The following is a 24923-nucleotide window of genomic DNA, read 5'->3' on the forward strand; positions in this document are numbered from 1 at the left end:
CACCCCACTCCGATCCTCTCTTGGGTGCAGATTAGGAAACATATGGATTCCTCAGGCTTCACCTACAGTCCTGGGTGGCCCAGCTGGAACAGCTTACATGGACCTTTCTATGATTTTTCAGTCACAGCCTCAGTCCAAGACCAAACTTGAATCACAGCTGACAGTGAGGAAAACGGGCGCTCTCCACCCCCCCCCCCTGCATGCCCCCCCACAACGGAATGCCAGGCTGTGGGCGTTTAAGCTTTTTAGATTTCACTTCTGCACGAGAAACTGAGATACCATTTAGCAAATGCCATGGGTTCCCCCAGAAGGGAAATGGTTCTAAAAAGCCCCCGTGGAAGGACCAAGTGGCAGGATCTATGCAAAACACTTAAATAGGTCTTTTTTTTCCTCTCTTGCTGTGGAGGAGAGTGAAAAGGTGCCTTTTAAAGTATTTTTTTCGGTTTTTTAAAATAACAAATGTGCCGGGCATGGTGGCATGAGCCTTTAATCCCAGCACTACGGAGGCATAGGCAGGTCTCTGTGAGGTCAACTTGATCCACACAGTGAGTTCCAGAACAGCCAGGCCTGCAGAGTAAGGCTCTGCCCGCCCCCACCCCACCCCCAAAATGTATAAATAACAAATGCACAGAGCACAGGGATTTTATTTAAGTACAGGGATATAGTTAAGTCACCCCCTGCCCTTGCCCTTTCCCAGGAGGAAAGCTGCCATTGTCAGCCTCACGGGGGACCCCAAGAGTCCTTGAACATGGGTATGTGCCTGTCTGGTTGTCCTCTGTGGCTGCTATCATCACTGTCTAAGCAGGATAGGCTGGCCACAGCCCTGTGCTCTCAGGACAGTCACTGCTATGGCGCCCACCAACGATGAGGATGTCTCAGTAGGACGATGCTGGGTTCTAGGAGCTGATGCAACCGTTTTGATAGCCATTTGTCCAGGAGTGTGACATAGAAAGAAAGGGAAACTAGAATGAAGAGGAAAGCCTGGGGACAGAGACAGAGCCTCGTGCACACGAGGGAAGCACCTACCCCGCCCCGCCCCACCCCCAGCAACAGCTCTAAGGGGGTCGTTTTCAGCAGGTTCCAGAGCTCAGAAAGGCTCAAAACTTAAATACTGACACTCTATTTTTTTTTTTTTTCCTCTGTAGCCCCGACTGTCCTGGAAATCAGGTTGGCCTCCAACGCAGGGATCCGCCTATCTCTGCTTTCCCACTGCCCAGTTGACACCCCGTTTTTTAAATAGAGAAACTGAGGCTCAGAGAGTTGGGTGGCCAGCCAGACCCCTGTTGAATTCCAGATCCCTCTGACCAGGGTTTGAAGCTTGCTGGTAACTGTCCCTCTGCCTACTTCATCCCTGAACTTCAGGTGCCTGGAATATGTTGTTTGATGGTCCAGCTTTGACATCCACATCTGTACCATGACCTTGTTGGAGATGATCCAGCATCCTATGCTGCTAACAGTGAGAATTCTTCCTTATAGAAGCCATCCCTGTCCCACATCTTCACAGCAACAAGGTGTGTCTATATTACAAGCTGGGGTATCCTGACAGCTTCTGCAAGGTGCAGTAGCACGGGTACCTCCAGCTGGGAAAGGCCAGGATCACAGCCTGAGGCCACACACCCCATGCCTCCACCTGTTCCCAACTGAGTTCAATTCCCAGCAACCACATGGGATCTCATAGCCATCTATAATGAGATCTGGTGCCCTCTTCTGTTCCCCGCCCCCAACACTATGTCAATGTCACCTCAAAGTGAGGAACTCTCAAGGGCTTCACAGCATCATAACATCCAAGTCCCTAAATGATGGTGGAATACAATTCAGCCCTGAAAAAGGAGACCCTGACACCTTTAAAGGGGAGGAGACCTTGTCATCAGCTTACACTGCGTGAGGCCAGCCAGCATTTTACACTTAGTGTTGTGTCACACAGTGCTTAATGTAGCACTGCAGTCCCCTTCCACAGCCCTATGGAAGCAGAGTGAGTTCAAGGCCGAGCTGGGCAACCGATGGAGAGTCTGTGGCCTGGTTCCAGTTCTGTTGCTGACCATAAAGCAACTATGGGGAGGAAAGAGTTCACTCGGCGGCTTAGACTCTGGATCACACTCCATCATTTTAGGGAAGTCGAGACAGAAGCTTCACCTCACACGAAAAAAACCACACAATCCCTTACTTTTAGCTAGCTATCTTCTCTTATACTTCCTAGCAAATTGTGCAGCCCACAGTGGACTGGATTAATTAAGGCATCCATACACACACACACACACACACACACACACACATACACACACACAGAGAGAGAGAGAGAGAGAGAGAGAGAGAGAGAGAGAGAGAGAGAGAGAGAGAGACATATGCCAACCTGTTGATCTAGAGAATTCCTCTCTGCGACTGTCTTCCCAGGCGATCTAGCGATCTAGGTTAAAGCAAGTTAACAACTAAAACTAACCAGTACACAATGATGGGGGGCGGGGAGTGCATATGTATGTGTGCATACATGGGTGTGCATGCCCACTGAGAGACACAAAGAGTGCATCTGGAGGGGCGACCTCCAGTCCCACAGACGGCAGCCATTCTGGGATGAACTCAAATGCTTGCTGCTGGCCTGCTCCTCTTGAGAGAACATCAGAGAGTCTAGATTTTTCACATTAAATCTTGGCTCAGAGATGATTAAAGCTGGCCAGCCGCCTGATGCCCCTGGGCTGTGCTGGACCTAAGATACCGCTTCCCAGCGCCGAAAAAAGACAGGTGGCAAAAGGTCCTCCCTACACCGCACCGCCGCGGGGACTTAGGACACCCAGTGAGAGGCAGGCAGGCAGTTGGGGCCTCAGAACCTCCCAGCCTCCCCCAGGTGCCCGCCAGACAGAGACTAGACAGAGCCAGCCTCGCCTCCTGCAGTTAAGTGTGCGCGCTCGGCTCAGAAACAATGAGCCCAGGCCCCAGGTGAAATTCATATTCTAATTCAAGTTTCTCGCATTGATAAAGACTGCCGCTGCTACCTTGGAATGCTAACAGCTCAGAATTAAGCCCTGGGGAGCAAGCGTGACTGGGGAAAGAAAGGAGGGTTTGTCTGGGAACCAAAAACACAAGATCGCTGAAGCCGAAGCTGGTGGCTCCCCCCCCCCCAGACTGGCTGAGCTCTGGAAGCGTGCGACCGGAGACGAAAAGCCCCGCACGGCCTGCTTCCACAGGTCAGCCCAGAGGCTGTAAGGGACACCTGTGCTGTCAAAGAGGACCAGGGGCCCCTCGTTCCAGTAGGAAACCGAAGCAGGGCTGTGATGGGCCAGGAGCGGTCCCACCTCCATGCCCTATCTCACAGCCTTCCCCGCAACTCCAGGAGCCAAGAAATTCTTCCTTTAAATTCACCCTTCTGGATCAGAGGAAGGTCCGCAGATGCGGTTTAGGGGATTCACCGAGGCACCGCCCAGCAGCGTCTTCCCAGATGGCTTAGAAAATAAAGTCAGGGCGGGGCTGCTGTGCTAAGGGGACCTTGGGTTCTCTCCCCACAGTCTCACACGCTCTCGCCGCAAGCCAAAATCACTTCCAGGCTGCCCAACCCCCCAGATCCGTTCGTCCTCCAATACACTCCCAGCCCTTCCTTCTGTATTGGAAGGTGGGTCAAGGCTAAGGCCACAAAGAGACTTCTCACGGAGACAGAAAGAGGTCCAGAGTCCTCGCCATCCCACTGCCTACCAGACTAACCTCCCAGAGCCACATTCTTCCCCAGCCACGCCTTCTCTGAGCACCGCCCTCTCTGAGCCACACCCTCTTGGAGCCACACCCCCTGTAAGCCAGTTCTCTCGCGCAGCTTGAGTTGTAATTGCTGAAGAGACGGAATGAGATACCCATCCCCAGAGTCTTCCTCTGTGGAGAGCAGCTCAACGAAGCCATCGCCCTGACGGCTCCACTCCACTCTTAGAGGGGGGGCAGCACTTTGTCATTGATTCCTCAAATTCCCTTCATTCATTATTTTCCAGGACTGGGGATAGAACCCAGGACCTCCTGCACACTAGGCAAGCTCTCTGCCGCTGAGCTACAACCCCAGGCTTTTCTTTACTTTTTAGCCTTGAGTCATGGATCTCCACGAGTTGCCTAGGCTAGACCTGAACTTGCAATCTTCCCGACTCAACCTCCTGAGTAGCCGGATGTCAGGCCTATGCCACCAGGCCAAGCAGCTTTTCTTTACTTAATAGTAACCAAAACCTTGTCATTGACTCCAGCCTGGTGGTGCAAACCCAGTATCTGTTGGCAGACAAGAAACACCGGTACAAAGCAGGCAGAAACTGTACAGCACACATTCCTGGCTCACGGAGGAAACATGCTGTTTTGTACATATCTGCAGCCACAGGCAACATAAATCCTGCAAGGATGGTCTACTGACCCTTAGGAAAAAAAGACTACAAAATCCTATAGTTGAAAATGAACAAGCGAAAGAAAAAAAGAAAGAAAGAAAATAAACATGCTGGAGTCAGCAGTGCATTTGCAGAGCGCCAGGAATAGATACTCAAATCCAAAATGAGAGAATCGGGCCTGGAGAGATGGCTCAGCAGAGTACTGGCTGTTCTTCCAGAGGACCTGGGTTCAATTCCCAGCACATACATGAGTCACAACCATCTGTAACTCCAGTTCTAGAGGCTCTAGTGCCCTCTTCTGGCCTCCATGGGCACTACACTCACATGATGAACACACACAGGCAAGCAAAACACCCATACATTTAAAATAAACTAAGATTTTTAACATAAGAAAGGATGGAACCTAGAGATTCTTAGAGACCTTGGAGTAGCTTTTAAATTTGTTTTTATTTTTATTTTTTAAAGATCCACATGCCTTTAATCCCAGCACCTAGGCTGGAGAGATGGCTCAGAGGTTAAGAGGACTGCCTGCTCTTCTAAAGGTCCTGAGTTCAATTCCCAACAACTACATGATGGCTCACAACCATCTACAATGAAATCTGGTGCCCTCTTCTAGCCTGAAGGTGTTACATGCAGGCAGAGCACTGTATACATAATAAATAAATAAATCTACAAAAGAAACACCAACACCTGAGATCAAGGTCAGCCTGGTCTACGGAGTGGGTTTCAGGACAGCCAGGGTTACACAAAGAAACCCTGTCTTTGAGGGGGGCGGGATGTACACAAATAATGCCAGATGTCCCAGCGCCAGCCACCCTGAAGCAGGAGGGATCTCAAGTTCAAAGCCAGCCTGGGATACACAGTAAGGCCAGATAGATAGATAGATAGATAGATAGATAGATAGATAGATAGATAGATAGATAGACAGATAGACAGACAGACAGACGGACAGACAGACGGATAGATAGGATAGATGCTGAGCTTCCCTTGAGCCTTAAAGTAAGAACGTCAATAACATTTTCATCTTTGACATTTAGAGTTCTAGCCACAAACAGGTGCAGGAGACAGAGCAGTTCTTAGCACTTTTGATTGGCAGGGGGAGGGAAGGGGCATGGAGGAGAATCTTACATCAGTTATCACTGGAGGTGGCATCAACTTCGCCTGACAATCTTCAAGGATGGGGAATAGGCAACAGGGTAGATAAAAACCCACACACAATATAGCCCTCTGTGAACTCAGGCCAGGTTAGGCACATTAGCTAGACTAGCTCTCGGTGGAGCATGTAAGAGTCACAACTGGGGACAGGAGGAGAGAGGCCAAGGCCACTTTGAGGCAAGGCCGTCTGAGTCGCTTTAGTGAGAAGCTTGTCAGGACCTCCAGGCTGCAATGGAAACACAGTTCAAAGTGAATCAATCAAAACACAGGGCTGGTGAGATGGCTAAGAAAGTAGAGGCCAAGGGCCAGTTGTGTGTGTGTGTGTGTGTGTGTGTGTGTGTGTGTGTGTGTGTGTGTGTGTTTATACAGGTGTGTGCAGGTGCCCAGAAGGTCAGAAGGGTGCAAGAACACCTGGAGTTGGGGTTACAAGTGGTTGTGCTCGAAACCAAACTCTGGAACGCAGCAAGACTCTTTTTTTTTTTTTTTTTTTTTTTTTGAATTTTCGAGACAGGGTTTCTCTGTGTAGCCTTGGCTATCCTGGACTCACTCTGTAGACCAGGCTGACCTCGAACTCACAGCGATCCACCTGCCTCTGCCTCCCGAGTGCTGGGATTAAAGGCATGCGCCACCACGCCCGGCTGCATGACTCTTTTTTTGTTTGTTTGTTTGGTTGGTTGGTTGGTTGGTTTTGGTTTTGGTTTTTGGTTTTTGGTTTTTTGAAATAGGGTTTCTCTATGTAGCCTTGGCTGTCCTAGATTCACTTTGTAGACCAGGCTGGCCTTGAACTCACAATGGTCCGCCTGCTTCTGCCTCCTGAGTGCTGGGATTAAAGGCGTACGCCACCACGCCCGGCTTGGCGCAAGAACTCTTAACCACTGAACTCTCCAGCATCATTTCCCAAACCTCCTATGTACTATACAAAGTAGCCAAAACCAATGTGCAAACACTGGGGGGCCGGGGGGAGTGTCTCATGGTGCAATAGCCTGTCCAGTAGGGCAGCCAGGATCCGAGAGTGGATTCCTCCTCATGGGTAATGGCGCCAGAGACAGCGAAAGCATGAGATCAGCCCTTCCTCCTTCTCCCGGCCAGCCCCAGGTTCAGGCTGCTGCCCATTGCTTCCTGGGGAAGTACCCGTCTTCCAACACCAGATTCAGAGGTAGGTTTCCGGCTGATCAGACACAGCACTCCACACCCTGGGCACAGTCCCTGACACGGGGACCAGAAGAGGGCCTTTAGTCTAGATCAAATCAGCCCCGGGTTTCATGCTGAGCGGGATCAGAAAGAGACATCTGACCTCTTATTGGTCCCAGGACCGGCCAGAGGTGACTGTGGCCCACTCTGTCATCAATGAGAGCAAGCCTAGGTTTGAATTAAGTTGGCAAAGATGAAAAGAGAACTAAAAAGCAAAGGGAGAAGGAGAAAGCAGCGATCAGAAAAATGTCAAGCACCTGAATCCAGCTGCGCCTGAACCACTCCCGCCACGTGCTTTCCAAGTCCAGGAACGTGGTGGTTTTTGTGGGGTCTAGACAGGAGTGGTGACATGCTTCTGGCATCCAGGAGTATACCAAAATCTCAGCATTGAAATTTTCAAATATTATAGGCACACATATCTTTAAGATAATCTCATAATAAACAAACAAACATGAGGTTAAAAAAAATTTTTTTTAAAAACAGAAGTGTGAATGGGAGTCACTGTGACCAGGGCTCCTGCAGCAGCAGCGGCAGCGGCAGCCCTCTGAGGGGGTCTTCTGAGTTCTGAGCCATCAGGCTGTGCCTGCAGAGTGAAAAATAGCTAGCCTACACATGTGCTACTATTTTTAAAATGTTACATAAATGCTACTGTAATTACCAGGCCCGCTGCTGAATTGACAGCCACTTTCCATCAATATGTTGTTCTTTTTCAACCAAGAGACTCCAAAGCCGGCATTGTCCTCACTCCTGAGCTGGATAATTTCTTTGACATTAGAAAGGGTCCCTTGTTCCTCACAGTGGAAGTGCCCCTGAAAGCACAAAGAATGCCCCTGCTTGACTATGTAAGGCAAACCGCATCTCTAAAAAGAAAACAGAGAGTAGGTGGTTTCCTGAGAGGCCATGTATACTACCCTTATCACAACTGCTGGACTCCCATGGTGCTGAAACAGCCTTATGTAAGCAAACAGGGAGGACCGAGTCCCAATAAAACTTTATTTACAAACAGCAAGTGGAGGGCCAAAAGCAATCCAGGAGACCACTGTGTGCTACTAGTGCCCGTTTGTTTTTTTGTTGTTTGTTTTTTGTTTTGTTTTGATCATTTATTTGCTGGATGTGAGTTCCAGGCTAGGTAGAGGTCAGAAAACAACTTTTTGGTGTCAATTCTCTCCTTCCACCATGTGGGCTCTGAGGGTTGAACTCAGGGTATCAGGCTTGGAAGGCAAGCACCCCCGCCCCCCACCTGCTGACCCATGTCACCAGCCCAGATGCCTGGTTTAAAGAGTACAGGAAATAATGAACAATATGTAAAGAGCCAAGAGGGTTGGTGGTTGGACCTACACATCTCTAGAGTGTCATGGAAATTGCTGGGAGGGAAATGGAATTTGATTGGCATGACACCTTTTATCTGTGTAGCTACTAAATGGCCTGAGAACCCGTTATCAGCTAGACCTCCTCAAGATGCCAAAATAATCACACCCTCAACGCGGGTAGAATCTGCCAGATGCCAGTTAAGAGCCAAACTGTTTGCTTTTGGGAGCTAAGAGAGTAGCCAAGCCTGGATCCCCTCAACTGTCATAATGCTATTGTCAATAGTTGCTCCTGTTTATTGAGAGCCAACACTATGTGTAGCCTGGCTCATGAGTCAGCTTGACTTTACTCTCCTTGCTGGTCTATACCTGATGGTTGATTTTGCTTGCTGTTTGTTATTTTGCTTTTTTAAGTCTGGGTCTCATGTAGCCCAGGTTAGCCTGAAACTTATTATATAGCTAAGGATAACCTTGAACTCCTGAACCTCCTGCCTCCACCTCCAGAGTGCTGAGATTGCAGGCGTGCATCACCACACCTGGTTTAGTTTTTTGGTTTTTTTTTTTTTTTAATGTGTGTTTGTGTGTGTCTGTGTGTGTGTGTCTGTGTGTGTGTGTCTGTGTGTGTGTGTGTGTGTGCGCGCGCACACATGTGCACATCATGTGAGTGCAGGTGCCAGTGGAGGTCAGAAGAGGGTGTCAGTTACCCGGGAACTAAAGTTGCAGGCAGTTAACAGCCATAAGACTTGAATGCTAGGAGTCAAATCCAGGTCCTCTGCAAAACCAACAATTGCTCTTAACCGCTGAGCCATCTCTCCAGCCCCTGGCTTGGCTTCACATGCAGTCTTCTCTACATGGCTCTGGGGGTGCTTCTAAAAAAGCAAGAGCCCAGCCATGTGTGGTGGCGCACGCTTTTAATCCCAGCACTTAGGAGGCAGACGCAGGCGGATCGCTGTGAGTTCGAAGCCAGCCTGGTCTACAAAGTGAGTCCAGGACAGCCAAGGCTAACACAGAGAAACCCTGTCTTGAAAAAAAAAAAAAAAGGCTGGAGAGACGACTCAGTGGTTAAGAGCACTGCCTGCTCTTCCAAAGGTCCTGAGTTCAATTCCCAGCAACCACATGGTGGCTCACAACCATCTATAATGTAACCTGATGCGCTCTTCTGGCCTGCAGGTGTACAAACAGACAACATTGTATACATAATAATAAATAAATCTTTAAAAAGATAAAAAATAAAAAAAAAGCAAGAGCTCGACTCGCAGGTGACAGTCTCGCCTGAGTCTGTCATTTCACAAACATCATTGTGGCCTCAGTTGCACCCACATTGACAAACCCACACAGTCAGAACCCAGGAAATATGTCTGCCCAGGTGTATGTATGCACATACAGTGCACTTGCCTGTAGAGAGGGCAGAGGTCAACCTCAGGTGTCATTCCTCTGGCGCCATCTACCTCCGTTTGGAGGACCAAGTTCTCACACTGGCCTGGAACTCACTAATTAATATGCCATCCTCTTGATCTACCCCCCCAGGGCTGGGATTCCAAGTGCACATCACTACGCCAGTTTGTCTTACCATGAATCCTAGGGATCAGACTCGGGTCCTCAAGTTTGCAAGAGGAGAGGCTTTGCCGACTGAGCCCTCTCCCAGCCCACCCTGGGAAATGTTTATTGAAGAAATCTAATCAACAAGTCTCAGAAGGCACCGAGGTCTCCACAGCTGCAGCTCCAAGCCAAGTCTTTGACGTCATTTGCCTGGACTGTTGCAGTAGCCACTCAGGGTCTCCTGACTCCATCCTTCTCACCTACCCACATCCTTCATCACCGAAGACCTTTGGAAGCTCGGAGCCCTGTCACCCTCTTGGTCACATTTCCTACTCTTTTTTTCTTTTTTACCTTTTGTTCTGCTTTTCATGACAGGGCTTCTCTGCAGAGTCCTGGCTGTCCTAGGACATGCTAGCCTCAAACTCAGAGATCTACCTGTCTCTCTGCCTCTCGAGTACTGGGACCGAAATCATATGCCGTGTGTGTGTGTGTGTGTGTGTGTGTGTGTGTGTGTGTGTGTGTGTGTAAACATATATGTGTGTATGTGTATACATACACACAAGTACACACACATACACACACACACACACACAGGTGTGCCATGGTGCATTTGTGGAGGTCAGAGGACACTTTGCAGGACTCTGTTCTTTCCTCCAGTCATGTGGGCTCTAAAGCTCAAACACAGATGACCAGCTTGGCAGCAAGCCCCCTTACCTACTAAGCCACCCCAACAGTCCGCATCCCCAGTCTTGTCCTTTCCTCACTTAGACAAACCTCGCTGGCTTCCTTTCTCTCTTTGTCCCTACAAAACACATTCCCACCTTGGGGCTTTGTTCCTGCTGTTCCTTTTCCATGTCCCTTACCCCAGCCTCTCCGGTCACCTCTTTAGGCCTTGGCTCAAATGCCACTGTTGGAAGCCACTGACGATGACAAGCCATCCTTTGCTGGCACCCGTGTTTGCAATGTCTCCTGCAGAGCCTCCTATGAGGATGTCATTCTCCCAGCTGCGTTCATGCCACAGCCTGGGTCAGGGACTTCAGCCTGTCCTGGCACCGGTGTCACTAGTCTCAGGAAAGTACAATAAAAATGTGTCAGAACTCGTAGGAATGTGCATGAAGGGCAAGACAGATCGGAGGAAGGTTGTAAGGAAGACGGTTGGCCAGAGCCAGAGGTCAGGGCACACTTTACAGACAGGGAAACTGAGTCTCAGTGCAGCCAAGGGGTTAGATGAAGACTGCCCATATTCCCAATCATGTATGTGTGTGTGCGTGCATGTGTGCGTGCAAGTGCGTGTGTGTGTCTTTGTGTGTGTGTTTGTGTGATTAAACTGTGAGCCATCATGCTAGACTTCAGATCTCTCTGTTTCTTGTGAGAACCCCCAAACTTAGTTGACAGCACATGGTTTTTAAATGGCAGCATCTGAGAGGAAAGATCTACTGGTCAGATGGCCACCCATAGGTGGCCAGCGGAAACCGGACATCCCCACGTCCCCCAGCAACCTGGCTCCTTAGCAATCCCAGGAGCACCTGCAGAGGATGGCATGGCATACAAGGACCCCCAGATGGACGACAGGAGCCCAGAGCTGACCCTGGGGAGCGAAGCTCATAAGCCATCTTTCTCCAGTTCCGGAGACTGGGCCAGCAGCCACCAGAGTGAGTCCCCAGTGAGTTAATTAAGCTAAAGCTATGAGACTCCAGGCCCAGAGCGAGGCTTGCACTCCATCACCCTCAGTCATAAGCCTTGGTGAGCCCCACTAGACCCTATCGATTTCTTATGTAACTATTTTGAGCCTAGAGCGTGGGGAAACAGGGCATCCATCATCCAAAGAGCCTGGCATCCGGGCAGGTGCTCCGTTCAAGCACCCCAATCGCAGAACCAGGTGGCTGGGCAAAGAGAATGCAATAGAATTAAATGGAAAGAATAGGGCTTTTCTCTCTTTCTCCAGTCTAGGGAGCATGCACCACCTGTGTGGGCGATGCAGAATCAAACATTGGCCAGAGAACACAAGTGGCCCTAACCTTGCCTCTGCCTCTGCCACTAAGCAGGTATTTACCTCTCCTTCACTTCGCTGTCTGGTTCTGAGACTGACAGTCCCTCCTATGAGATTGAAGTGGCTCCTTTGTGCCCTGTTGGTGTCCCAAGTGCCCAGTGATGATGAATATGTGATTGGTGGATGAGGAGCAAGAGGGCAGCGAGCAAGCGAGTGGTGGCACAAGTCTGTAACCCTGGCTCTCAAGTTCAAACCCAGCCTCGGCCAAATGCAACACCCAGTATTTTCTTTTTTAAGATTTAGTTTTTATTTATGTGTGCATGTATGTGTGCCAGCACATGTGTATGCCACAGGTGTCAGAGGAAATCAGAAGAAGGCGTTGGATTCCCTGGAGCTAGAGTAACAGGAAGTTGCGAGTCAGCCAACATCGGTGCTGGGAACTGAACCAGGGTCCTCGAGAAGGGCAGAAAATGCACTTTTAAAGGCTAAGCCATCTCTTCAGCCCAAAGACACGGCCTGTTTAATCTGCTTGGTGGAAGGCTCGTGGCTTGTGGCTTTTCTCGCTGCAGTTCTGCCTGTGGGGACAACCCCACTCCTGTATACTTTCCCCCAGCCTTGTGTTTGCTGGGCTCCCCAGTCCCATAATGAGATCTTTAAAGAAGTAGGTCATAGCCAACTTTCCAGATGGGGAAAAGGATTTTGGAGAGGCCAAGGAGCTAACACAACACTGGGAAAATCTCAAACCTGAACAGAGACACTGAGGACACCAGTTGCGTGCGGGGAGGGGGCTGTGTGTGTGTGTGTGTGTGTGTGTGTGTGTGTGTGTGTGTGTGTGTGTGTGTGTGTGTGTGTGTTTATATGTGTTTGCATGTGCAAGTGGAAACCAGAGGATGACTTGTGGGTGTCATTTCTCAGGTGCCATCTACCTTGGAATTTTTATTTGTTTTCTGAGAGATGTCTTGTTGGCATGGAATACATGCCAGCCATTGAGCCCCATGGATCCTCCTGTCCCGAATGCTGGGATACAAGTATGCACAATTATACCTGGATTTTTAAAAAGATATATTTATTATTATGTATACAGTGCTCTGCCTGCATGTACACCTGCAGGCCAGAAAAGGGTATCAGATCACATTATAGATGGTTGTGAGCCACCATGTGGTTGCTGGGAATTGAACTCAGGACCTCTGGAAGAGCAGACAGTGTTCTTAACCTCTGAGCCATATCTCCAGGCCCCTCCACCTGGATTTTTGATATAGGTCCTAGAACTCACTCAGGCCTCATACTTAAAAGTCAAGAACTTAACCAATTTAGCCTTCTGTCCAGCCCTTCAATTTTGGCGGAGTTTGTTGTTTGAGTCAGGGTCTTACTGTGTACCCCCGCCTAACCCAGAACTCGCTATGTAGATGACACTGACCTAGAATTCACAGAGATCCTCATGCCTCCGTCTCCTGAGTTCTGGGATTAAAGGTGTACACCACCATGCCCATCACCAATTTTGTGTTTTAATTGTTTTTTTTAATTAATTTATTTTTGTTACATCTCAATGTTTATCCCATCCCTTGTATCCTTCCATTTCTCCCTCCCCCCCCCATTTTCCCATTATTCCCCTCCCCTATGACTGTTCCTGAGGGCGATTACCTCCCCCTGTATATTCTCATAGGGTATCAAGTCTCTTCTTAATTTTTTTTTTTTAAGTAGCATATACTCATTAAACATAGTATCGGCTCTCACAGATACCCTCAAATAAGGACATCTGCACTTTGGCCACATTCACAGACCCTGACCTCCCCTCCCTCATTCTCACTTATTCCCCCACAGAATCACTTCTATTTTCACATCCCATGTGCATGTAAGACTCTATATACCTAAATAAAATCTAGGATCTATACGTGAGAGAAAATATGTGATATTTCTGTCTCTGAGGCTGACTTACTTCTCTTACTGTGATTTTTTTTTTCTTTCCACGAAAGCAAGGAGAGAGAAAGAGAGAGAGCCATGCGAGATGCCCCACTGGCGTCCAGCACCTCCACAGGTGGGCCTTTCTCTTCCTCACTTGCTCTGTCTTCTCAAATATCAGGCACCTCTGTGAGCAAGCAACAGGAGCTTGCACCAAATAGACATGAGAAAAGACAAAATTTCTCCCAAGCAGAATAGCTCAAGAGAGAAACACAGCTTTCCCCTCAGGAAGAGACACAACCCTAGGTTCCTGGGTCCAAACCAGCATCAAAGCCCCCGCCCCCTCAAAAAAATCTGGACTGGCAATATGGCTCAGCAGGTAAAGGTGCTTGTTACACAAACTGAGAGACCTGAGTTCAGTTTCCAAAACACACACAAAAGTGAGAGGAAGGAGCCGACTCTGGCAAACTGTCCTCTCACCTTCGCATATGCACCCTGGTGGCCGAGGCCATCCACACACAGGTCATCAGTTACAAATTAATAAATCATCCTGAAATTAATGTTCACAGTGGTAGCTGAGAGAAACTCTGAGATGCAAACGCCGCTGTGCAAAGCTATGGTGGCTGTACAACCCCGTACCTCTCTAGCCTCAGTTTCCTCATCTGCAAAATGTGGCAATTGTTGCCAATTAGTGAATCCACAATCTAGAAAAGGCCCTGGATAGCCCACCAGCAGAGCCAGCCTACTGAGCCTTGGATGCCTTTGAGAGAGGAAGAACCAGAGGCTGTGGAGGTGGCTGTCAGTAAAGTGCTTGCAGGCAAGCATGAAGACCTCAGTTCAAACCCCAGCACCCACCTAAAAAGCCAAGCCCAGCAGTGAGCTCTGTAACCTGAAAACACCACTGGAAAGGCAGAGACAGGAAGAGCCCTCGGGGTCACTGGCCAGACAGCCTAGACTAAATGATGAGCCTCAAAGAGCAAGGTAAAGTGTGAGGAAGACACCTGATACTGACCTCTGACCTCCATATGCATACGCATAAAATGGACGGCGGGGGTGGGGTGGGGTGCGGCAGAGAACATGAGACCACAAAGGACAAAGAGGCAGAGGGTAGAGATGCATGTATTGGCCTGCCGATATCTTGCTGGGGAAATATAGTATCATTTGGGAGGATGCACGTGCCATGGAAGTTAGTTTGCTTCGTCCCTGTGAACATCTGAACCCGTAAACATAGAAGCCCTCCCCCACCTGCAAAGGAGCATAATCTCTGGGGCTCCCAGCAGAAAAAGCTCATAGAATCTGCAACACAGACCACAGCCCCAGAGGCTCCATTCCCATCAGCACCAGCACTCTTCTGACTTCAACCCTTATCTTTCAGATTGCTACTTGGGCCACGTCAAAAGGCTGTCGCTGTCATCATCGTCTGAGACTCCTTGAGTGGAGAACCTCTTAGCCAGCCAAGGCCCAAGTGTGAGGTTAGAAAACCCGGGACAAGCCAGGCTGTGCTAGCGCACGCCTTTAATGCCAGTACTGGTGAGGCAGAGGCAGGCGAATCTCTGGTCTACAGAAGTGAGTTTGGGTCCAGCCTGGTCTACTGAGTGAATTCCAGGACTGCTGGAGCTACATACGTAGTGAGACTCTGCAGCGGGGCTGTGCTCAGAGGCACCTTCCTGCTCTAGACCACTTCCTCCCTCCCAAGAGCTGCGAGTGGTACCTAAGCCCCTCCTCCTCATCACCGGCCCAGAGGAAAATGGACTCTCCGTCGCCCCTTCAAACTGAGACCCAGTAGAGAAAAGGCTACCCAGAATCCGGGGCTCTCTGGGAAGGAAGCCCTTAGGAACTTTGCTGCTTGAGACCACCCTCCCAGACTCTCGAGGCAGCAAATGAGGGGCTCCTTTTTGTCTTTCGGGTCATGGCAACCGCTGCGCCCTTTGTTGGATCCAGTCACAGAAGCGGAGCTCCTGAGGAAGCCCCCACGCCTCCCGGTTCCTGCCACTGGCAGGAGGAGGGGTGCCAGATGATTTACTCTGGGAAGGTCCCCAATGCCATTAAATCACTGGAGGCTGAGACAGAATTAGCATTTTCCCCACCTCCCACTTCCCCCCCACACCACAGGGCTACCCCTTCCCAAGACACGATGTAATGAGGAACAAATAGACCACTCGTCGCTGCACGGGGCCAGGCAGGGCTAAAACCCTGTGACTTGCAAGCCAACAGCGCCGTCTCCACAATTGGAAACTTGTCACTAGCAAGGCTCTGGGGAGGGAGGATGCCCCACCCACCCCATTCCACAAACACTCCCTCAAAAAAAAAAAAAAAAGTATCAGGGGTTAACAAAGCAAGGCTTGTCGATTTCCCCCGGGGACGTGGTTTGTTACTGCCTCACTAACTTCCAAAGCCACAGCATGGACAACCACCGTTTGAATGATGGGGCCCCCTTGGTCGCTAAGCCGGAGGATTTGTGCTGACTTCAACCAAGTACAATTCCGTAGGCTTCAACCCTCCGAAGCTCCAAGAAGTCCGCCCACCACTCTCCTTCCCGGGGTAGCTGCCCACGCAGGAAGGGGGCACAGGCAACAGAGCGTGTGCGATGGGAGCGCCTCCTCCCAGCTGAACTCTCCCAAGCCCCCCTCCTAGGGCCTCAGCCAGTCCAAGATTGGTCCAGAAAAGATGTAGAAAATGCAGCCAGTTCTAGACGAAGCTGGTTAACTCCCAACCAACCGAGTGTAGGCAGCTCTTTCAGGAACATCACCCTTGTTTTGGAGCTAAATATAGACTTAGCAAACTGTGTTTCTCTTTATGGTCTCTGGTGGGAACCGGTGGAAGACACGAGCAACCGAGGACCCCCAAGCATGTTACGCTCTGCCTGGCGGCTGCGCTGACACGCTCCTCGGAGGGCCAGGAATGAGTTCTCAGGAGTGGCACATCAGTTCTCCCACCACAAGCCTCCCAGAGCCATTGCACAGGCTCTTCTGTCGCTGGGTGGGGCTGGACATGGTGAGGGAACTCATTCTGACACAAGGCAAGAGAAAGGCAGCGTCCTCCTCCAAGGTTGCCCAGAACCACTCTTGAACACAGCCAGGCGAACGCTGACCCCCGTGGAGAGAGAAAATAGCCACAACACTGCAATTTTCAAGTCCGAGGGACTGCGCACTTTGGCAAACGCGCCTCAGGGCTTCCGCTCTGAGGAAACGGTCCAGACCCCGTCAGCGCCCCTCTCCAGGCCGCAGAAGAATGCCAAGAGCTAAATAGCTCTCGCTGATGCTCATTAAACAAGCCAAGGAAGAGCCCTCCACTTGAGGACCAGAGCTGTTCTACCGAGATTCAGCCAAAGCCCAGGGCTGACCACTGTCTCTCTACGGGGAAAGTCTTAGTAAATATTTAGGGTCACTTGAGGGCATCGGGGAGGAAAGCAATATTTACTTTTTCCCGTGCACAGTCATCCTTCAAAACAAGTTGGCATGTAGGCTTGCTCCTCAGTGCGACCTCACCCAGGCAGACGGAGCCGCCAAGTTGAGGTTGCGTTTTTCCTTCTGCGTTCTGGGTATCTGTGCGGTTGGTTGATTTTAAGGAACGGGAAAGGATGGTTCTCAGTCTAAAGCTACCTGCTCTCAAAATGTAGGTTTTAAAGGTCTGGAGAACACAGCCCTCGCACGCACATGAACATGGCTCGTGACTGTCGCTTCTTCCCAGCCTTTCGGATTGTCTCCACTTGCCTGGGGTGGGGGAGGGGGGCACTGTCATTTTAGGATAAGCTTCCTCTACAACCAACACGTAGCAACACCGAGGTGGCCAAACCTAGCCAACTCCAGCCCAGGCTGCAAACAGCGTATACCTGGCTATTCTGATTTCCTATTCGCGGGGTTTGGGCGACAGCTGCGCGGGTGCCAGCCTGGAGCCAGACTCCCCGATCCCGGGGCAAGGGTTCTGAACACCTCAATCTTAGACATCACAAGGTGCTGTGCCTGCGCGAGCCGGGCTGCCAGACCACGCTCCTGGATCCCGCCAGCCTGTGTTCGGGTCAGGGCGCTGGGGCTACCCGCGCTTCCAGAGGGTGAGCAGCAAGATCACCTAGCTGCCTGCAAGAGCCACTTAGGGAGCGGGTGGCTTTGGGAGGCCAAGGGGGCAACCAGAAGCGGGAGGGACTGCAGCCAAACCAGACATCTCCGGCCGAGACGCCCTCCAGGACCCGCAGGTGTCCAGAAAACAGGACAGCAGTCCCCGGACACTGGGCCACTACATCTTCCACAGACCCTGGGGCCCAGGTGCAGGGCAGAGTGAGGAGAAGGATTCCGAGTGCCCTGCCTGTGGCTCCTGGAACCCAAAAGGATGCGAAGGGCAGCTGGGACTAGAGAGGAGGCAAAGGAGACGCGCGCGGGGTTTGGGCCGCCCGGGGCTCCCCAGCCCCGCCAAGAGCAGGAGGCGGCGGCCGCCCGGGACTTGGGACCCAGGCAACAACTTTGCGCGCGGGGTCGGGGAGGGGACGCGGCCGCGTTACCTGCGCAGCGGAGCGCGCTCAGCGCCAACAGCAGCCCGAGCGACGCAGCCGGGGCCCGCATGGTCCTCCCGGGAGCCGGCGCCGGGCTCCGCTCGCTCCTGCGCCGCCGCCTCCCGCACCTCTCGGCTCCGCGCTCGGCCGCCGGCTGCAGACAGCGCCCGGGCTCAGCGCGCGCCCGCCCTGCACTTGGCCCGAGTTGCGCGGCCCCCGCCGGCGCCGCGGCTCCTGCGCCCCAGCGCGCGTCCCATCCCGCCGCCGCCTCGGCCAGCGCCAGCTGCCGGCCGCCCCTCCAGCCAGCGCGAGAGTGAGCGAGCCGAGCTGGGAGGAGGGGAGGGAGGAGGGAGGAGGACAGGAAAGGAGGAGGAGGGAGATGGGGAAGGGAGGAGGAGGGAAGGGAGGAGGAGGGAAGGGAGGAGGAGGGAACGGGGATAGAAGAAGAGGGAGGAGGATAGAGTTGGGGAGGGGAGGAGAGGAGGAGAAAAGAGGAGGATGGGAAGAAAGGAAGAAGAGGGATGGGGTCTAGAGGAAGAGGGAGGAGGAACACGCCCGGGCATGGAAAAGGATAAAGAAAGGGGAGGCAGGGAGGTGCTTTTTCCTCTCCCCCTCCCGCAGGGCCGAGACACTAGGCGGCCACCCAGCGGTTAAGCAGCAGGATGTGTCGCTCACTCCCAGGGGAGGGCGCAGGGCTGCTGAGGCCTGGGGAGACCCGAATAGGTACTCTGGCTGGAAAAGAAAGGCCTTGTAGAGTGCAGACCGAGTTTCCAGGGTGTGTTGGGAGCGTAACGACGCGCCGTCCCCGAGGTCGAGAAGGAAGGCCTGCAGAGGAGGCAATGTTCGAGGAACAGATTGCGAGGTGGACAGCATACTAGGACACGTGATGGATGTGGTGCAGTCTAAAGGCTGTGTCAGCCAGCAACGGGCAGACCAGGGCACTCTCCTCGGGTGCTAGTGTGTGCGGGATGCTAAGCCCGGGGCTACCCAAGACTCTCGCTAGGTGGACCAGGCTTCAGCCAGCCTGGGTAGAGAGTCTCACATCACAGAGACTAAGAAACTACAGTCCCTCCCAAAGCACAGCCCCAGCCTTGTCCAGACCACAGATTGAAGCAGGGAAGCCCCGAGGGACTTCTCTGGTCAGTCTTGAGAGGCCCTGGAAGTTCCCCCCACCCGGCTGCAAGGCCAGAGACTGAAGTGTCTCCCGACCTGAGCTAGAGTCCAGGGTCTGTCCAACCTGTCACTGGCTTCTGGTGTCGCGGCTTGGTGTGGGAAAAAATGGGTCAAGCCTCAAATGAGTCAATTGGGGTCCTGTATCCTTAGCTGAGAACCAAGCTCTTCCTGGGCGGGCAACCCAGGGCGGGCAAAATTCATAAGCCTCCCAGAAAGAACCTCAGTTTCCCAACCTGAAACATTTAGTCATGGCAGCCTCCAGCTGGTGTTCCTGGTCATGCCCAGGAAGCCTCTGACCTGATCCGCTGAGGACAACACCCTTGCTCACTGCGGGGCGTCATCACCTGATGTCTGATTTTCCTCCATGGGCGGGCATCAGAACACTTGAGCCTTCCCAGCTGGTGAGGGGGCCGGTGGACTTGCTTCATTAGTAGGGGCTCATTAGCCCAGGCAGCCCCAGGCTCTTCTATAATAAAAGAAGAAAGAGCAAGGAGCAAGTGTCTGGTCTTGGCCAGGTTAGTTACCAAGAACAAATTTGGTTCTGCCTGCAGCCCTCCTTCTCGGGGAACTCCTGTCCTTGCCATGCTCCTGAAAAAGCCATCCATGGCTGGACAGTGGATTCTGGGCTTCTCTTGGGGCTGGAGGCTTTATCTGTCCTTTCTCAGTGACTGGTTGTGAAGGATGCTGCCCAGCCTCAGGATCTTCTGTGTGCCGGCTCCAGCCACCTCCTCAGTCTCCCCTTCACTGACTCCTGAGTAGCGCTGAGCTGAGCACCTACTGTGTGCAAGGCGGTGATTCAGAAAGTAAACACAGCACGCCTGTCACCCCTGAGGAATACAGGGGGTAAACAACAGCCCCATGACACAGGTACCCTAGGTTACAGTCATAGCCAGAAGGGCACCAGGGTGTGTTTGACCAGATCATCAAGAGCTAGGACTTTGTAAAAACTCCTAGCCCTTTTCTGAGCTCCGTGCTTTGGCCTGTGCCTTCAATGGGTAAAGAATACCTGCATGTTAACCAAGCCTGTGTTTCAGACGGTGTTTGTGGAAATTCTAAGGGTCGGGGGAGGAGCGCTACCATGATTTGAAGGGCCTGGAAAGGCCGAGGAGCTGACAGTATAACCACGAGGCCCCTTAGCTCCCTCAGCAAATTCATCTTTTCATCCTAAGTCTCATCTCCAAACTGATGGCCTGGGAGGACCAGGCAACACTCCCAAGGTTCAGTGCACACATAAAGAAGCTGAGGCCAGAAATGACCATCCCCGCTGGTTCTGTAGTGCAGGGAGGGAGATCTAGTCTGTCCTTGAGGTGTAGAAAGCTAGCCACCCCTCTCTAGGAGGTGGCTGTCACCTCCTGACCCTCCCAGGTCTGGACTCTAAAGCTCTGCCCAGGTACCTCTGGGCTGCGGGCGAAGAGCAACATTGCCATCTTGTGGTTATACCTGGAAGTGCATCCCGAGACTGCTCAGGCCCTAAGGCGGAGGAACCAGAAAAGCAGCGAGTAGGACTCACAAAATAAAAGTCCATCTAACTTAAATAACAGGAATCAAGAGTACGCCAAGAGTCGGGTATTTCAAGATTAGTGGGCCTCTGATAAAGAGAAGGAGCCTTCTTTCCTTTTTCTGAGGTGTTCAAGCTCCTCCTACCCTAGCCTCCTCCACCTCCGGAGTGCTGGGTCGCAGCCTTGCCCCAACAGGTGTGTGCTATGCTGGGGATCGGGCACAGGGCTCTGTGCATGCTAGGTCAGCACTCTACCCACTGAGGCACATCTCTAGCCTCCTTCCTAGTTTTATTCTACAGAGCACTTAGTACCATTCTGGCTTTCTCTCCCCAGGAATGCCACCTTCTGCCCATCCTCAATACCTGGGTCCTTGCTAGACCGTGCACCAGGCTTGACATAAGAAACCTCAAGTGGCTATCCAAGCCAAGGAGGGAGGAAACTCAGGGTTGAGTTGCAGGTTAACGAGGTGTCAGAAGTCCCCGGAAGCCTGTGAATTGAGACCAGAAGGAAGCAAAGCAAGCTGGCTCATCGGAAACGACACTGGCCCCCACATGCCTGACTTCAGTCCCTGGGGTCCTCACTAGAAAGGGAGAACTGACTGCCACATGTGTGCTATGATACATACACGCTACCACCCCCCCTCCCAATGCGTAGCCACACAACAATAGCTTTTTAAAAATTGAAACAGGCTCTCAACTATGTAGTCCTAACTGGCCTGGAACTCACTAAGTATACTAGGATGACCTCAAACTCACAGAGATTCACCTGCCTCTGCCTTGAGCCATTGCATTGCATGGTTATTATTATTCTTGTTGTTATTGTATTATTATTATTATTATTATTATTATTATTATTATTATTATTATTATTATTATTATTATTATTACTCAGAAGGGATTGGAGTGTGTATAAAGGCCCTATAAGAGAGTACTTCCCACAAAGATCTGGCTAGTGGGAGTGACCTCTGTGAGGAAAGACTGACCCCTGGGTGCTCAGCTGGGACAGGAGGTGTATAAGAAAAAGTTGGTCGGGGCCTGCAGAGATGGCTCAGGGGCTGAGAACAGTGATTGTTCTTCCAAAGGACCCAAGCTCAATTCTCAGCAACCACGTGGCGGCTCACAACCATATGTAAGTCCCATTCCAGGGGATCAAGTGCCCTCTGCTGGCCTCTGTGGGAACTGCATACATGTGTTGCACAAACATACATGCAGACAAAACACCCAGACGAATAAAATAATGGTTTTAAAATAACAATTAAAAGGAGTCAGCTGTGAAGACATCACCTGGTTGGGACTTTAGAGCAATTTTGAGACGTGCTAGAGAAAGACTGAGGCTGATTGATAGTCATCAGCAAGGCCACAGCATTCACACACAGCCAAGGTGACAAAAATTCACAGAGCCTCACATTGTCCACCTGGACCCCTGGAGTGGGTCCATCACTCCCACAGCCTTTCGGCTATCTGTAGCATTCGGCAGCCCTGCAGTGCTTAAACTCTGTTTTCACAAGCAGCCAAAAGGAGCCTGGATGATAGACACAGGTTCTGGGAGAGCCCCAATGGACTCTCCATACTTAGCACTCAACAGAACAACTCATAACGTACACCAAAAGGTTGAAGAAAACACACACGCACGCACACAGAAAGTACTTCTGATATGCTGCTTTTTTGAGGGTTGAGTAGTTCTCCAAATCACGTGCTCCTGACAGAGACTCAAGACACAGGTACTGAGAAACAAAACCTTGGCCCCAAGAGATGACACTAGGAGTGTCTTGGCATGAATCCTATGCCCTTCTCCCTGCGCTCTGTATCCAGCCCCCAGTGAGGGTGTCACGTGACGACACTTGCAGGGTTCTGTATTCAGGGCCTCTCTCCCGCCATGTAAGTATTTTCCGGTATGACAATTTGAAAGATGTGTGTGGCCCTATTCTGAGTATTTCTCTCTATGTGACCATGCGAACGATGCGTGCGGCTCCACCCTTAAAGTAGCCCTCGCTCAGTTCAACCAGTTTCCCTGAGGCAAACCGAGGGGCCACCTGCAGCGTTTCACTGGGGGAAGGCAATGGTTTGGGGCTGGAGTGTGGCTCAGAAGTAGAGTTACAGAGGGAGGGAGGGAGGGAGGAAGGCGGAAGAAGGAAGGAAAGGAGGCAGAGAGATGGCTCAGTGGGTAAAAGCATTTGCTGTGCAACCCTGAACCATTGAGTTTGAAACCCCAGCACTTGTGCAAAAAGCCAGATTTGGCCTGTAACCCTCGCATTGTGGAGCAGAGACAGATTGCTTCAGCCTGCTTCAGCCTCTGTGCAAAAACAGAAGAGTACACACTTACACACTTACACAAAAGGAGAAAGACACAGGAGGCAGAAAAAGGGGGGGGTCTGTCTAAGCTGTTTTATTTCTCTGTGTGTGTGTGTGTGTGTGTGTGTGTGTGTGTGTGTGTGTGTGTGTGTGCTGGAAGTCTACCCACAACCTGGAATGCACTAGTTTCTAATCTACCCCTGAGCCCCTGAGCCAGGCTTTCTCTCAGTGTTTGAATCCAGACTCTTTGAAGAAATCCGTCATCCTGCTGTCTTCAAGTGAGGCTGGACCCTCAGGACACCACAGCCTTCATACCTGCATACCCTTTCTCTTGACCACATCTGCCTAAGTGCATTTTAAATCATTTTTATCCCTCATAAATTCTATTTATTCTCTCTTCTTTGCTCAAGAGCACGTCCTGTGAGAAAAATGTTTAGTGTCACACCAGGATCCGTGCTAATTAGCTTCTACAGTGTGAGGAGCCCACAGCCCTAGGGTGATGGGGGAAGTAATCCTTTAGTCCAGAGCAGGGTAAGGTGACTGTGGGGGATGTCTGTGGAGGGAACACCTATGGCCCCACGTGATCGTCTGAGCAAATCCGGCTGTAAGCAACTGGCTCATCACTACAGGGATCTGGGAGTTTCCCTGAACCACAGGGCTCAGCTATGTCATTTTCATAGTGACAAACCCCTAAGTAGGGAATCAAGGTTTGCAGAGTATGTGGCTTTGGGTCCAGCTGGTGCCATGACTCTGAATCTTCAAGGTTCACATGAAGGTTCTTCTCAGCAGTGGAAGAGCAGGAAATATTGGCAAGAAGAAAGGTCACCATGATGATAAAGTAGCCCTTGAAGGCCTCTGGCTAAGAGCAGACTACTGAACATAAATAAATCACTCTTAGTGTTGATAAACCCTTATTGCAAGTGCCACTTTAGTGTTTATTTTTCCTTAAAATAGCCTAAGATGTTGAGGTCTGGGGAGATTATATTCCCTAATTAAATCTTCCCTGGAGCTGGGCATGGTGGTACATACCTATAATCCCAGTACTCGGGAGGCAGAGGCAGGAGGATTGTGGTAAGCTCAAGGCCAGACTGGTCTACAGAGGGAATTCAGAACAGCAAAGTCTACACTGAGAAACCCTGTCTCAAAAAAGCAAAAAAAAAAAAGTTTAGACCCAAAGTTGGTTTTGGAGGGTTTTTTAGGATTTTTATTTATGTGGTGGTGGTGGTGTGTGTGTGTGTTTGTGTGCAATAACCATAGAGGCCAGAAGGGGGCATCAGAACCCCTGGAGCTGGAGTTCCAAGCAGTTCCAATCCATCTGACATGGGTGCTGGGAACCAAACCAGACTTTTGTAAGAGCAGAATGAGCTCGTAACTGCTGAGCCATCTTCCCAGCCTGCCCTTGCCCTCTTTTAACATTTACCACGAGTAGACTGGTTGAGGCAGTCACACAAAGAGGAGAGAGTGGACATGTCTATGTCATGGTCACAAGTGGCTGAGGTGGTGGCGGCCACAGCAGCAGCAGTAGCAGGAGGGGAGCTGAAGAGTTCCTGGAAGGATCTGGGGTAAATACAAGGAGGAACAGAGGTGGCGGCAGAAACAAAGGTGGCTGGAGGGAGTAAAAAGGAAAGCATGTGAGGGTGCGGAGGCACGGGGAAGCAGACTGGATCTTGACTGTGGCCAGGACTTACAGGCCACGGGTCTCCACATGCTAAGGCAGGAGAGCTGTCACACTCTCAGCAACCACCACAGCTGTTTTCAGCCAAGAGTACTTTCATTCCTTTTCACTTTTTAAGTTGCGTGTATTGCATGTGCATGTGTGCATGTGCGTGCTTGCCACTGCACAAGGGATCAGAGGACAACTCGCTGAAGTCAGCTTCCTCCTGCTAGGTGTAGGTCCTGAGGTCCGAACCTAGGTCATTATCCTTGTCAGCAAGCACCTTTTCCTGCTGGGCCATCTTACTAGACTCCACGGGTCTTTATTCTGAATGGCCAGTTGAAATTAAGTAGCTGGGCAATGGTGGCCTTTAATCCCAGCAATTGGGAGGCAGAGGCA

General features: G+C 51.1%; 1 protein-coding gene across 1 annotated transcript in view; it reads right to left on the reverse strand.

The window, feature by feature from the left end:
- Tmem132b (transmembrane protein 132B) overlaps nucleotides 1-18080 on the reverse strand; it is a 243974-nt gene extending 225894 nt beyond the window's left edge. Inside the window, exon 1 of the mRNA XM_051161425.1 lies at nucleotides 17917-18080. Within this exon, the coding sequence (XP_051017382.1) occupies nucleotides 17917-17977 (61 nt within the window). The 5' untranslated portion in view covers nucleotides 17978-18080. The remainder of the gene's footprint in view (nucleotides 1-17916) is intronic.
- Nucleotides 18081-24923: the final 6843 nt, after the last annotated feature.

Source organism: Acomys russatus, chromosome 19 (genome assembly GCF_903995435.1).
Source record: "Acomys russatus chromosome 19, mAcoRus1.1, whole genome shotgun sequence".
NCBI classification, from domain to species: Eukaryota; Metazoa; Chordata; class Mammalia; order Rodentia; family Muridae; genus Acomys; species Acomys russatus.